The following is a 15,197-nucleotide window of genomic DNA, read 5'->3' on the forward strand; positions in this document are numbered from 1 at the left end:
ATTGGAGAAATGGTCTAAGGTAAACAGGATGAAGTTCAATAAAGATAAATGCAAAGTGCTCCACTTAGGAAGGAACAATCAGTTTCACACGTACAGAATGGGAAGAGACTGTCTAGGAAGGAGTATGGCAGAAAGAGATCTAGGGGTCATAGTGGACCACAAGCTTAATATGAGTCAACAGTGTGATACTGTTGTAAAAAAAGCAAACGTGATTCTGGGATGCATTAACAGGTGTGTTATAAACAAGACACGAGAAGTCATTCTTCCGCTTTACTCTGCGCTGGTTAGGCCTCAACTGGAGTATTGTGTCCAGTTCTGGGCACTGCATTTCAAGAAAGATGTGGAGAAATTGGAGAGGGTCCAGAGAAGAGCAACAAGAATGATTAAAGGTCTTGAGAACATGACCTATGAAGGAAGGCTGAAGGAATTGGGTTTGTTTAGTTTGGAAAAGAGAAGACTGAGAGGGGACATGATAGCAGTTTTCAGGTATCTAAAAGAGTGTCATCAGGAGGAGGGAGAAAACTTGTTCACCTTAGCCTCCAATGATAGAACAAGAAGCAATGGGCTTAAACTGCAGCAAGGGAGATTTAGGTTGGACATTAGGAAAAAGTTCCTAACTGTCAGGGTAGTTAAACACTGGAATAGATTGCCTAGGGAAGTTGTGGAATCTCCATCTCTGGAGATATTTAAGAGTAGGTTAGATAAATGTCTATTAGGGATGGTCTAGACAGTATTTGGTCCTGCCATGAGGGCAGGGGACTGGACTCGATGACCTCTCGAGGTCTCTTCCAGTCCTAGAGTCTATGAGTCTATGAGTCTATGAAGTAATAAAGAATGCAGGAATAAGAAACACTGACTTGTTAGTGAGATAAAATGAGGGGGAGGCAGCCTCCAGCTGCTATGATAGTCCAGGCAGGACATTAAACGGTGCAGGGGAGAGGAGCCCAGCATCCCGCTGCTATGATAGTCCAGGCAATAGAGAATCTTTTCTTTACACGTGAAAGGGAGGGGGCTGATGGAACTCAGCCCCCAGTTGCTATGATGAAGATGGTTACCAGCCATTCTGTACCATCTACTGGGAATGACCAGGAGTCATTCCTATTTTTACCCAGGCGCCCCCGGTTGATCTCACCTGAGGCCAGCCAGGAACACTCACAGGATGATGATGAGGATGGCTACTAGTCCTACTGCACTGTACCGTCTGCCACCGGGAAGGGGAGGGGAGAGGATACTGCTGTTCACTGCCGCAGCATCGCGTCTACCAGCAGCATGCAGTAGACATAGGGTGATATTGAAAAGAGTCAAGAAACGATTTTTCCCTTTTTCTTTCACGGGGGGGAGGGCGGTAAATTAACGAGCTATACCCTGAACCACCCCGGACATTGTGTTTTACCCTACAGGCATTGGGAGCTCAGCCAAGAATGCAAATACTTTTCAGAGACTGCTGGGGACTGTGGGATAACTGGAGTCCTCAGTCCCTCCTCCCTCCCTCCATGAGCATCCATTTGATTCTTTGGCTTTCCGTTACGCTTGTCATGCAGCACTGTGCTGTGGACTCTGTATCATAGCCTGGAGATTTTTTTCAAATGCTTTGGCATTTCGTCTTCTGTAACGGAGCTCTGATAGAACAGATTTGTCTCCCCATACAGCGGTCAGATACAGTATCTCCCACATGGTCCACGCTGGAGCTCTTTTTGGATTTGGGACTGCATCGCCACCCGTGCTGATCAGAGCTCCACGCTGGGCAAACAGGAAATGAAATTCAAAAGTTCGCGGGGCTTTTTCTGTCTACCTGGCCACTGCATCCGAGTTCAGCTTGCTGTCCAGAGCGGTCACAATGGTGCACTGTGGGATACCACCCAGAGGCCAATACCGTTGATTTGCAGCCACACTAACCCTAATCTGATATGGTAATACCGATTTCAGCACTACTCCTCTCGTCAGGGAGGAGTACAGAAACTGGTTTAAAGAGCCCTTTATATAGATATAAAGGGCCTCGTTGTGTGGACAAGTGCAGTGTTAAATTGGTTTAACGCTGCTAAAATCGGTTTAAACGCGTAGTGTAGACCAGGCCTCAGTTCTCTTGCTAAAGGAGGTTGGTTGGCTTCTGGCAAATCAAAGTGACTTTAGCTTAAACAATAATCAGGCTTAGTGCCTTGACACCGCCAAGGGTAACATATTATTGCTGCTGGATTTATCTGTGAATCAAGGAAGATTCTTTCTAATCATTGACTCACTATTAAAAATACATTAAAGGGTGGAAAAATTATTGAGAGATACTTTGCAAGTTAAGCTAACGTTTCCAGTTTAACTGAAATGTAAAATTATCCACAATTGCCCCGCCAGGCCGCTGGAGAGATTCAGCTAGTTTCAGATCTGTTTTCTGATAGTGTCTTCATCTTGCACCAACAGCCTGAAAGAAAAATTCAGGCTTGGTAATCAGGACTTTGTTATTTACAAGCCTGTGGCTGTGTTTATACCACCTCTCATAACCTTAGCTTTGAGTCTCCTTCTGAAATATTTTCTGTTACACTAAGAAATCCAGTAAAAGTTTCATTTATTTTAAAGCTATATTATTTCCTGGCTGATTTACACTCTTCTGAGATTCCAGGCAAAAGTTACAATTGGAAGGAAGATTCCAGTAAGGCTGCAAGGGGGAATTGGGTGAAATGATTTAGAACTACCACAAGTGCTTATATCTGTTTTCACAAGATACCTTAAATCCTGAGCTGGTTGAAACTATATAAAAACTGCCTGCAAGTTTAAAATGAATTTGATTCAGCCACCTGGCTGCCTTTTTTGTGTTCACAGTCTACAAACACTGAAAAGTGTGTGAGGAGAGTTCATTGTCAAGAGTTCACTATCAAGCATTCATGCACAAGTGGGGTATTTTACAGGGGATGGGACCCTGACAGCAGTTCCTCAAGCCCCTCACTAGAGCCCTGGCACAGAGAAAATTAAAGTCAAACATGGATCTGACCCCTGCCCCCCTATTTGCAAGTAGGACCATGACCCACCAACTAGACAGAATTACTTTGTGGGAATGAGAGGACAGAAAATTAAATTTAAACTCTGCATCCTGGCCAATAAGTATTATAAACAGCTTATTTATTTTTAGGAATGACACCTCAGACAAGTCTGTGTGGCCCAGAGGAGGGAAAGGTATTTTCTAAAATTCCCTTAACGTGATTGCTAGAGAACTGCTTGTGAGCAAGTCATAGAGTTAAAAAAATAATCATAACATTTATTTAAGCAAGGAAACCTTGATCCAGTTGCAGACATTCCACAAGGAGAAAGAAGCTAAATTCATTGAGCAAATTATTCTCTCAGCTCTACTTAAAACATGGCTTGCTGTAGGCAACTGGATATGGAGCACTCTGTCTTCTCCATTTAGTAATGTATTTCACATTGCCTGTACATATCAATGAGTGACTGACATACCCCTAAGCATATTTTGGAGTAATTCTTCTCATCTCTGGTCTCCCCTACACCCACAACACCCTCCTTTACAATAACTATTAAACATAGTTGCTAAAATCAGAGGGGTAGCTGTGTTAGACTGGATCTGTAAACAGTGACAGAATCTTGTGGCACATTATAGACTAACAGGCGTATTGGAGCATGAGCTTTCGTGGGTGAATACTCACTTTGTCAGACGCAAGTGGATATTCACCCACAAAAACTTATGCTCCAATACGTCTGTTAGTCTATAAGGTGCCAAAGGACTCTTTGTCACTAGTTGCTAAAATGATATTCCTAGCTCGGTGATCTGCCCACATCACCCCAACTGCCTTCAAAATACTCCACTGGCTCCCCTTCTCCACTGCAGGTTTAAACTTCCTGTACTTGGACTTCAGGGCCTGCACAGCTCTGCCCTTGCCTGCTTATCCAGCCTAGCCACCCACACTGTCCCTTTCCTAATCCAATCGTGACAGCATCAATGCCCTGTTTATCGGCTTCAACTGCCCTCCCTACATATTTCCTGAGCTAGTGTGAAAAACCATTCTCCACTTCTCCTGAAGAGCTCCATCTTCCATGACTCCTACAAGAAAGGAGTCAAGGACATGTATTTATTTGTGTATAGACCCTTTTTTAAAATTAAATGGCTGTTTCACATGGCTAAGTATCTTCCACATCTTCGCTGGGTATCCACACAATCTTAGTGATGCAGTCCATGCCTTTCTCCTCTGCCCTCACGCTATTGTTTTGTGGCAACCCTCTTTTTGATGTTATCTGAAATTAGACTGTATGCCTTTTGGGACAGGAAGCATGGTGCCTTGTCTGTGCCATGAGGCAACTTGCACACTCTTGTAAAATCATATTGCATATCATGTTTGGATGCTGTGATCATATCCATATCACCTGTGTTTATCTTAAAGAGGTCTGGCAATCTTGGCTAGATTTTCTTTTGGACAAACCAAAGGAACCATTTTTTGTTAGCTGTGGTCTCAGACCTGGAAGTGGCCTGGCTGGATTTACTACTTGTTAGGTGATAGCTAACTATAATCAGAGACATCTTCTCTCGAGCTCTTAGTACCTCTTGGAAGAAGAAACTTACATGCAGCCCACAAGCCAAACCTGGATCCCATAACTGTAAAACTGGGGTCAGCAACCTTTCAGAAGTGGTGTGCCAAGTCTTCATTTATTCACTCTGATTTAAGGTTTCACGTGCCAGTAATACATTTTAAGGTTTTTAGAAGGTCTCTCTCTATAAGTCTATAATATATAACTAAACTATTGTTGTATATAAAGTAAATAAGGTTTTTAAAATGTTTTAGAAGCTTCATTTAAATTAAAATTAAAATGCAGAGCCCCCCGGACCAGTGGCCAGGACCTGGGCAGTGTGAGTGCCACTGAAAATCAGCTCGAGTGCTGCCTTCGGCACCTGTGCCATAGGTTGCCTACCCCTGCTCTAAAATGTAGTTTACAGTTGTCCTTATTATCAGAGGGATGCAGATAGTAGAGACTACAGGTCCCAATATGCAACCCTGCATCTTGATTGGAGCGGATGATGCATTGCAGCACTGAGACCAGTAATTTTTCTAGCATGTACCTCCCTATTAAAAGGAGAAGGTGGCTGAATTCTATTCTGTTTTATACATATTAAGTGTGGCTCTCAGGTTCCTGGCAAGTTCCTACTACAGGCTCCAGCTGAATGAAATTTGGATACCTCTAACTTGAAGACAGATGACTAAGGCCCCAACCCTACACACACGCTAAATTCTAAGCATTCTAAGCAATCCCTTTAAGTTCATGGTACTACTCCTGTGCTTAAAGTCCAGTACAAATATGTTTACAGGATGTGGGTCTGCAGTGCTAAATATTCTGACACTATCAATAGCATCATCCTGCAGTTACCGTCTCAAACTCTCATTTAGCAAAGCCTGAAGGTGACCGTAACCTTCTGCCTACCCCAGCCAGGACACAGAACCCCCTTTGTGTTTCTTTACTAGGTTTTCACACTTATTACGTTGCTTATTTTCCACATGGCAGTCTCTAACATTGTAAGCATGTTTTCATTTTCTGATGGGGTGATGCTCTTCTCTGCTCTGTTGAAGCCCACCTTATTGTTTATCTGTAGCCTCTATTTGTTTTCTACACAATGAGAGGTTACTGATTTGATCCAATTTTTTTCTTTCTTGTTTGTGCTCCATTTTTCTGTGCTTTGCCTTTCATTTCAATGGACAGATAGTGCCAGAGAAAGGATAGTGTTGGTAAGCTCCAGGCCTGGGAGTCAGGGGATTTGGATTCTATTCCAATCTGTGCCACAGATTTCCTGTGGGATTTTGGCAAGTCACCTAACTTCTCTGGAGCTCATAGACTCATAGACTCTAGGACTGGAAGGGACCTGGAGAGGTCATCGAGTCCAGTCCCCTACCCTCATGGCAGGACCAAATACTGTCTAGACCATCCCTAATAGACATTTATCTAACCTACTCTTAAATATCTCCAGAGATGGAGATTCCACAACTTCCCTAGGCAATCTATTCCAGTGTTTAACTACCCTGACAGTTAGGAACTTTTTCCTAATGTCCAACCTAAATCTCCCTTGCTGCAGTTTAAGCCCATTGCTTCTTGTTCTATCATTGGAGGCTAAGGTGAACAAGTTTTCTCCCTCCTCCTGATGACACCCTTTTAGATACCTGAAAACTGCTATCATGTCCCCTCTCAGTCTTCTCTTTTCCAAACTAAACAAACCCAATTCCTTCAGCCTTCCTTCATAGGTCATGTTCTCAAGACCTTTAATCATTCTTGTTACTCTTCTCAATTTCACCATCAGTAAAATAAGGATAACAACACATTCCTTCCGCACAGGGATGATGTGAGGATAAATCCATTAATGTTTGCCAGACATTCAGAAATGCCTCTAAATACGTTGACTGTTTTTTGATTCAGGTAGTACACTGAGTATATGCAAGGCAGCTCATCTGAAATGCCAGGATATTTCTCCCTCCCCTCCTCTTAATATAGAACACTTGAGTAGAACATGTTTCATGCATCAAGCAGAAATCTTGTATGTGGTGTCAGACTCTCAGGCCATCAAGCCTTTGCGGTTGTGTAGGAACAGGTCAAATGGCGAACGATCGCTATGGCTGACTGTCTGGCTAAGTGTTAAAGAAGAAGATGACGCTCACACTGAGGTTACTAGAAAACCTCCATGAACCACTGAAAATTTATCCCTGGTGCAGCTATACTCATTCCTGCCACTGAACCCATCTATCCTTAGAAACTAATTCCAATAAACAGAGATATTGACAAATGTCTGAAGGTACATGATGCATTCGGATTTAGCCACATGTTTCCATTCACATCAATGAGGTGAAAGGGGCTAAATCTCTCTGCTTTTACAGTTCCTGAATATCTTCTGACTGGTGATTGTTTTGCTGGTGTAGTCTATCAATAGCTGAATTTATTGCATGGAAAAATGATTGTAATTTTGTTTCAATTAGTAAAATTGCAAATCAGGAACCCACTCCTGCTCTGAAGTCCCTGGAGTTTCACTTCAGTGGGGACAGGAGCAGGCCAAAATCAGGTTACTAAAAAGCAAGCAGGAAAATCTTTTGCTTCAGGTTTTCTAACAGCAGACAAGTGGCAGTGTGAGGAACAACAGAAAGGAGAGGAAGGTACTTTACAGAAAGAGGCAGGCTATGAAAAGAAATAAAAATGAAGCAATCCAATAAGGTGTTGAATGCCTTGACAGTCAGACTTTCAGTTTCCAAATATAACACCTATCAGGACAAAAAGGCATGCTAGGAAATTCCTCACATTTACAGCTGTGTCCAGACAAAAACCTCAGCTCCAAACACACACAAACTGGCAAAGTTTGGACTGGATCCTGATCAACTGAATTTGGCAGCTCATCTCTACTTGCATTACAGCAACTATTATAAAAATTGAGCATAATGGGAGCAAAATATTTCCTAGATCACTTTTGATTTTCTAAAGAAAGCTTCATCCTATCAAACTGAAACTGCATTCTTTCCCTTCCCACCTCCCAGGCACAGGCCTGAGGGCAACATCTCTCAAGGCAAATGAAGGGGCCTTTTATATTCTTTTGTGTGTGTAAATGTGCACGGGAGAGGTGCCAGATTGACAGCTCTGGAATCCTCTGTGTAAACTGACTCCCCAGGTTATTGACCCCTCTCATATGGCAGGAGTATGAACCTTTGTCACCCTGACCCAGGTCAGATGAGTAGAACCTGGAAATAAAGTCCAGTCTCTTATCAGTATGCCTGTGTGTCAGACATTTATTATAGCTTCTGTTTATTCCCAGAACTGGGTCAGAATAGGCAGTGTCAGTGTAAAGCTTCCCCACCCTGTACTGGGAAGATGTCTTACCCTGACTTATAAGGACGGTGAGAAGGTAATTCAGTCTCTATGAACATAGCAGTGTTGCCAAGTTGGACAATTTTATTGCAAGTCTAGCAATTTTGAAGGTCTGCTATGAGCCCCCACCCCACATGCTGGAACCTGAGCAGCTCAGCTTTCATTTAAGGAAGAAAAGCACGTTTTTAGCCCTCATGGGTGCAGAGAAAAGCTTGAAAACAGACCATAAAGTCTCCAACACCAAAAGACAAAAAAAGCCCAATATTTATTCTTATTTTAAATCTCATTATTTTTGAGCCAAACTCATAATTTGGGAGTGCCTAAACCCATGATTTTTGAATGCATGGGGCTCACCATATTGCATTTAATCTGTGGCTTCTTTGCTGAGTAACCTACAAAGCGTGTCAATTAGTGCCAACTGTGATTATTTTTTGTTCAACACATGTCCACTGGGAACTGGATCAAGACCTATCAACTCATTTCACATTGTCAGGCCTTTCATTCACGCATCGCTTTCATTTGCACCCATTGTGTTAGCAATAGTCACCCTATGGGTCTACATTTCTCCAGAGATGTATTGGCCCATTATGTGCAATAGAATTAAGAACAACATTGAAAGATGATGCCTATAGTGTGTTGTGGGTGGTGCTGATGGATCAGCATGTGGGACCGTATTAGATAGCTAGTTATAAACACCTGCTGTCAAATCCCCTGCTGAGAAGATGGGTATTTCTCTAATATTATAATAACTGCACTGTCTTCTGTTGAAAATGCCTGACTTGAAACTTCTTGTGAGGAACTTTTTCTTTTTAATAAAAACTTCTTTAAAATCACATTCCTCTCAACACCAAATATCATATTTACCTATCCTCCCCCTGCCCCCAGTGCTGTATCACAACAGACAACAGCAATAGTTAATCTCCCACAAGAGGGGGGTCAGTTTAAGACTATTAAGTCAGAAATTATTTTCCCCGCCATTTCTTTTGTTTTATTTTCTCTTAGGAGAGATCACAATTGCTGTTCTATCTGATTACATTTAAACTCTGAGCTGTCCTAATTTTACACTGTAATGTCTGTGTTAGACATTGAAAATGAAGCCCTTGTTGCCCCGTCCTAAGCCTCTGTGGGGTGTGTGTATAAACTCAGGGTTAATGGGTTACAACAGAGAAGAACTCCAGGGATTAGATAGATAGTGGCATTAATAGATGGTCTCCCCCAAGGGAGAGTCAGTGAAGCATGCTCCCACATGCCTTTGATGCAGGAAAAGGGTTGTGCGTGAATCACGATGGTTGCGTTTGCACAGAGATGTAGCAAACTGTGGAGGTTTCTTGGCTGTTTGTCATTAAGCTGATTTCCAGGTTTACATTTTGAAGCCTGTTCAGCTGAGGCAGTGGTTAAGAGATGCAGAGAGTCAGCTATGGTTGGCGCCTTCTCTGGGGACACTATGCTCACATTTAAGGCTTTAGCTGAAGCTTTTACCTCTTCTTCAAATTACACTGTGTCAAATACTAATTGAGAAATAACCTAAAGCTAATAAGGACTCATTTGCACTATCAGACTAACCATGTTTATAATGTAGTATGTGTGTATACATTGTATTCTGAATGCCCTCTAGTGGTGATTGTTACTGTAGTACTACTTAATATGGGAAATTGCCTGATGAACTAAACTAGTCAGAATCCTGAACCAGAAAGGAAGAGCTTCTGGGTGGGGAGAGTGGGACAATATAGCAGAGTGGGTTGTTAGCAGCACGTTTCAAGCTGCCTCTCTCTCTTTCCTTACACTAAATAAATAATGAAATCCCACATGTGTACAATATACCACGGCACTTAATCCTGGTTCAAAGTCTGTTGGGGATAAAGCGGATTACAATGCTGTCTGGCTGACCAGTGTGCATGGAGACAAAGTATTATAACAGGATTAAAAACCCTTCTCTCCTTCAGTTAAAGCAGATTTGTTTGGGTTTTTTTAAGATCTGGTTATAACAGTTTAGCCTTGTGAGCCATGCAATACTCTGAATGGCTACAAGATTAAACTGTGTTTAGGCACCTCTTTATCATAAGGAACCATATTTAATGTCATGAGAGCCTAAAGGTCCTGTAGAAGGGAGAAAAGATGGTCTCATAAGAACAACACACTTATTTACACCAAGAATATGAAATAGACAAAGGAAGGTGGTGTTAATCACAAGTTAGAGTTACATAAGGTCACCAGGGCATAAATTGTAAGTTTTAGGGGCTGTCTTTTTATTATGTGTGTGTACAGTGTCTAGCGCAATACAGCCTTTATCTTGATTAGGGTCTATAGGCACAACCGTAATAAAAATATTATATTATTGTTGCTGTTACTGTTATCATCATCATTAATAATAATAATAATAATTAATAATTAAGGAGGAAATACTCCATTGTAAGGCTGAATTGCTGCAGCAAAAGGAAAGAAGCAGAGACTTTTGAGTTCACTGGTCTTCTGCCATCCCTGTAATTTCCTGCATTCTTATGTTCTGTTTGGGAATTGAAATATAAGACATGAAAGGGCTGATGGAAGGAAGGTGTCAGAGGGGCTGAGGAACCTGTACAGTGGAGTTATCATTAATGGAAGAAAAGAAAATGAAAGGAAAGAAAAGAAAGAAAACACATTGACCCTTCTTTGCACATGAGCCAGGATACATTCCTGTTCTCTCCACGCAGAGAAAATAATTAAAACTTTCACAGTAAGCTAAATGGCCTTTATCCAGGCCCAATGAGACTCATAGACTCTAGGACTGGAAGGGACTTCGAGAGGTCATCAGGTCCAGTCCCCTGCCCTCATGGCAGGACCAAATACTGTCTAGACCATCCCTAATAGAAGCATTGCTTCTTTAAGCAACCCCCTTTAATTATCATGGTCTTAAAGAATGTAATCATTCAGCTAGTGGCTAGCTACATAATAATGCTTTTGCCTTTTATTTCAAAAGGGAGGCATCACATTGTCTGTATGCTTGAAGGAATCTCAGGTTGCTAAGTAATGGATATAATATGATTGGGAATGAAGGTGACCTATAGAAGCATGGTAAATACATGATTTTCTCTGCTCAGCAAGTGAATTTTGATTACAGCTCAGCACATGCCTCTGGTTTTAAGATGCTTGTGGCATTCTTGTGAAAGCTCATGAAAGGAGAAAGTACAAAAAGCTGCAAGAAAGAGAAATAGGCTTCAAAAAACCTATTTATACCCACATCAAACAAAGAAAATTGAGGGCGATGGTTGTAATCTTGTCTGTCCTTGTTTACAGCTGCCTGTGTTAGTCTGTTATATGAAGAGAAAATAACAGCGGATCAATACAGCTATCTGCATTGATATTTTAGCATTTTTTTAAAAATACACTAAATGGAGCATAAGCCTCCCTAGTTAAGTCTTTTCTGCCTGAGGATGAATATATGTTTGTAAGTGTGTATTTTACTGCCAACATAGAGACCAGCACTAAAGGAATTGGTAAAGTAGCACATTCTTTACAGTCTTAGGGCTGAATTCTGATCTCAGTTACAGTACACTGGAATGAATCTGGAGTAATTCCATTGACTTCACTGAAATTCCCCTGGATTTACCATCGTGTTAGGAAGACTGGAACTTCACATATCTCTTTCTGCAGAATATTAGCATTTCCTGGCACTGCATTGGCAAGTAAACATCTTGATAAATACAGGATCACTGAATCATGTCAAATGTACATGATGTGTAACCACAGAGCCTCAGATTGGGCTTGATCTTACATCCACTGAAAGCCGCCATTGACTTTAATGGTGCAGGACCAGGGCCCTGGCGCAAACTGACTTCAGTGGAGCTATGCCAGTGTACACCAATGGAGGATCTGTCAAGATAATTGATCATGTAAAGAAATGTGATAAGACTTATTTGTTATTCATATTACAGTAGCAATCACATCAGTGCTCCATTGTGCTAGGCGCTGCACAGATCTGGTTGCTACTGTAAGAGCAACCCCTGCCCAAAGAGATCACAATTTTAGAGTGAGCACAAATGTTCGTCATTTTGGGTGAGGAAAGTGCCTGTGGTCATGGCCCTTGTTCTCAGTCAGATTTGTACTCCCATTGTTACATCCTGTTTTATATTTTAGGATTGTCCAAAAAAAATTATAGTTAAAATGACCAAAACATGGATCATCAAATATGAGACATCAAACTTTGTCATAATACTGTAAGTCACCTAAGGAGTATATTTGGCTTTTTATTTTAAAGTACTGTAATACATAACTTGTATTTTAATATCTTGGGACACTTTATTTCTAAAGTTCATAATTTATGTAATTTATTATATATTTGTACAGTGCCCAGCACTATGAGGCCCAATCTGCTTGTAGTCTTTAGATGCTAGCCCTGTGACAGTTATTATTCTTATTACCAAATATGGAAATCTTTGAAAATATTTCACCAGTATCATGTTCTGTGTCAAGTTCCAAGTAATAGTTAGAGCACTTATATATTAATAAGTTTGCAGCACACTTCACTGTACAAGTCATTGGTTTTTTTCATATTGAAATGGTTTCTTGATCACACTCATATCCCCCTAGCGTTATAAAGTATGCAGTGAAACAGGCTCACTGGGCCTGATCCTGCAAACCTGCCATATGAGCCACTCCCATTGAAGGAAAGGGGAGTTTTTGTTATGGGTTCAATCCTGCTGTTCCACCAAATCTGAAACTCCCATTTGCTTCAGTGAGGCTTCTGCATGTAATGCCTGATGCAAAGCCCAGTGAGATCAATGGAAAGACTCTTGACCGCAGTGGGCTCTGAATCAGGGCCCTGAAGGGCTCAGCCACTATGAGCTCAGAAAGTGAGACATTATTTATTTCTGGGGATAAAGCAGAGAAACACCAAATTATTTCAAAGCATTGGAATGTACAGACTGCAGCTCCAACCTGAGAGAAATTGCTCTGATTAACTGCAAGCCCAATCTGCTGAGAGGCTGAGCACCCTAAACTTCCACTGCCTTCCATGGGCACTCTACATCCTACTGGATTGGCACCTGTCTAGGCTCCACTGTACCTCAACTGGCCATAACCTAGGACACTCATTTGCTGCTTCTTGTTGTTGTTTTAAGCAGAATGATTTGATGGTCTCCTGCTACTGTGATACATCAAACGGGTTAGGGTAGAATTCTCCATTTTGTTAAAATATCTTCCATCCACTTACAGAGTCTGCATATTTCTTTCTACATAGTCCCTACCTATTCTGAACAGTCACACCAAACCTTAAGATAATGGTTTTTTAAATAGGTTGTATTGATGGGGGAGGGGGAGAATCACTTTGCAAGAGATGAGATGAGAAGTGAGCTAGTCGCTAAAAGTTCCCTTTGCAGCCCTGCCCTACCTCATCCATACTGCTGGGGGTTCCCAACATGCTCTCAGCATGCTTAGAAACATACCCTCCAGAAGTGGCTGTACTTCTAGAAATAACCTCTTCTCATCAGTGGGACTCTCCAAGATAGTGTTGTCCGACACTGTAAATAGCATTCCTAGCAGTCTGCATTTTGTGAGTGCTACTTTCTGGAATAATGAAAAACAAGATTGTGGTGGTAATAACCAATGGCATTTTAAAGGCATTTAGGTGCCTACCTCCCTTTGACCCTGAGTTCTGAGGCGAGACCAGTTCTCTCAAAGGATCCCCTAACGCCCTATGCTGGAAAGAGGTTCCCTTTGAGTTCCTGACAAGGACTTTGGAATGGCCAAGAAGAGTCTGCCTAAAGAATCCATCTGTGGTTTTAGATGGCAGGACAGGACATTCTGTTCAAGAGAGGTCGGTGAGGACCTCCAGCAACCAAGATGAGCATTGATAAAACTGCTAATTTGTTATCATAATAAACCAATTAAAGACTCCCAATAGTCTGTTTGCCTCACTAGTTGCTTAGCTCCTCTCTAGATGAGATCACAATCATTGGGGTTTGGCATAGGCTCAGCTACTGCCACGTTGTCAATGGAAATCTAGAAACTTACTAAGAGAATATAGCAAGAGGGTTATTTTTATGGTGACTATAAATGGTTTTGCTTTATTAAGGCTAATTTAAACTCATGACTAAAATATGTTCACCTTGCAAATGACATGGATCACTTTATATGTCAGATGAAATTATTCAAATTCCCTATAGAAGAAATAGACAAACTCTCAAAGAAAACCTCCCTCTCTCCCTCTTCAGCTTGCTAGTCAGCAGCACGTTACCCTTTGGTATCAGACAGTTAGGAAAGATTTCCAGGATCTGTGTTTGCACTGTTTCACAAAAGGAAACAGATTTTCATTAAACTAACTTTTCCAATAATTTTTTCAAACCTTTGCCTCTTGAATATTTGATACACAGATGAAGGGGGGGGGCACTAGAGGGAGAAGCAACAACTTCACAGCATTCCCTGTAGCCACTGATTGCTTGCCTTTAGCTCTAAAGTAAACCAAACAGAAAGACCATATGAAACAGTCTCTTTGCAAGTAATGTGTTCACAACAATCTGTCTTATTGTGCTAAAACATCATTTCACTCCCTATGGAGAAACAAATGAGTAGCATAAAACACTGGAATAGAAACATATTTTTAACTCACCTTTAGGCTGTGTGTTGGGTTTACAACACAGACAAGTTGCCCAGCAGCTGAAAAAACCCTCTTAGCCTTGTAATGTTGAAACCTAAGGTGAATAAGATCTAATACAGCCCCAAAGCACTGGGTGAAGAAAAGCATCACAACTTTTGTAGTTGTTGTTTGATGAGGAAAGCAACGAAGGAGACTTGTTAGCCTTTGAGACTGGGGAAGGAGCGCAGCCTGTGAGAACTACGCTCCTGCACAGCTTAGCATGCCTTCATATTCATCATCAAAATAAGATGGTTAGAATCTTGCAGCAGTGGGTCAGCCAATCAAAAGGACCGGAATGTTATCCTTGAGGTCCAGAGTCAGCCAATAACAAATGCTTCCCCCCCCCACCCCCCGCCAACAAAAACTCCCTGATGAATTGAGCCTGGTGGAGAATGCATTATTGAACATTACCATACATCAGCACATTGCATTTATCTTGTGATTACAGCCAGCCATACATAATGCTGTGGAGATATGCAGACAAAATTGATTGTTTAATGTCTCCATTTATTAATTGACTTAATTTAACACAAGAGCTCTCTAATACCGAGGCTAAATGTAAAACATTAAAAAAACCCACCAGTAAAAACTGTGAGAAAGTAGCCAAATGGATTAAGTATACTCTGTGTTTTACTTATAAAAGCAGTTCAGGAGAAAAATCACATGTTAGGAGAGTATTACAATTTCTTCTAGGGATTAAGCAGAAGCAGATCTGTACATATAAATAAATGTACATGTGTGTGTGTTTGCAAGCTGCAAT

General features: G+C 41.4%; 1 protein-coding gene across 1 annotated transcript in view; it reads right to left on the reverse strand.

Annotated features, from left to right (window-relative positions):
• The window catches only part of SIAH3 (siah E3 ubiquitin protein ligase family member 3), a 77,201-nt gene extending 62,563 nt beyond the window's left edge, over positions 1 to 14,638 (reverse strand). Inside the window, exon 1 of the mRNA XM_050951536.1 lies at positions 14,411 to 14,638. Within this exon, the coding sequence (XP_050807493.1) occupies positions 14,411 to 14,545 (135 nt within the window). The 5' untranslated portion in view covers positions 14,546 to 14,638. The remainder of the gene's footprint in view (positions 1 to 14,410) is intronic.
• Between the last annotated feature and the right edge of the window lie 559 nt (positions 14,639 to 15,197).

The sequence above is a fragment of the Gopherus flavomarginatus genome, chromosome 1 (genome assembly GCF_025201925.1).
Source record: "Gopherus flavomarginatus isolate rGopFla2 chromosome 1, rGopFla2.mat.asm, whole genome shotgun sequence".
Lineage (NCBI taxonomy): Eukaryota > Metazoa > Chordata > Testudines > Testudinidae > Gopherus > Gopherus flavomarginatus.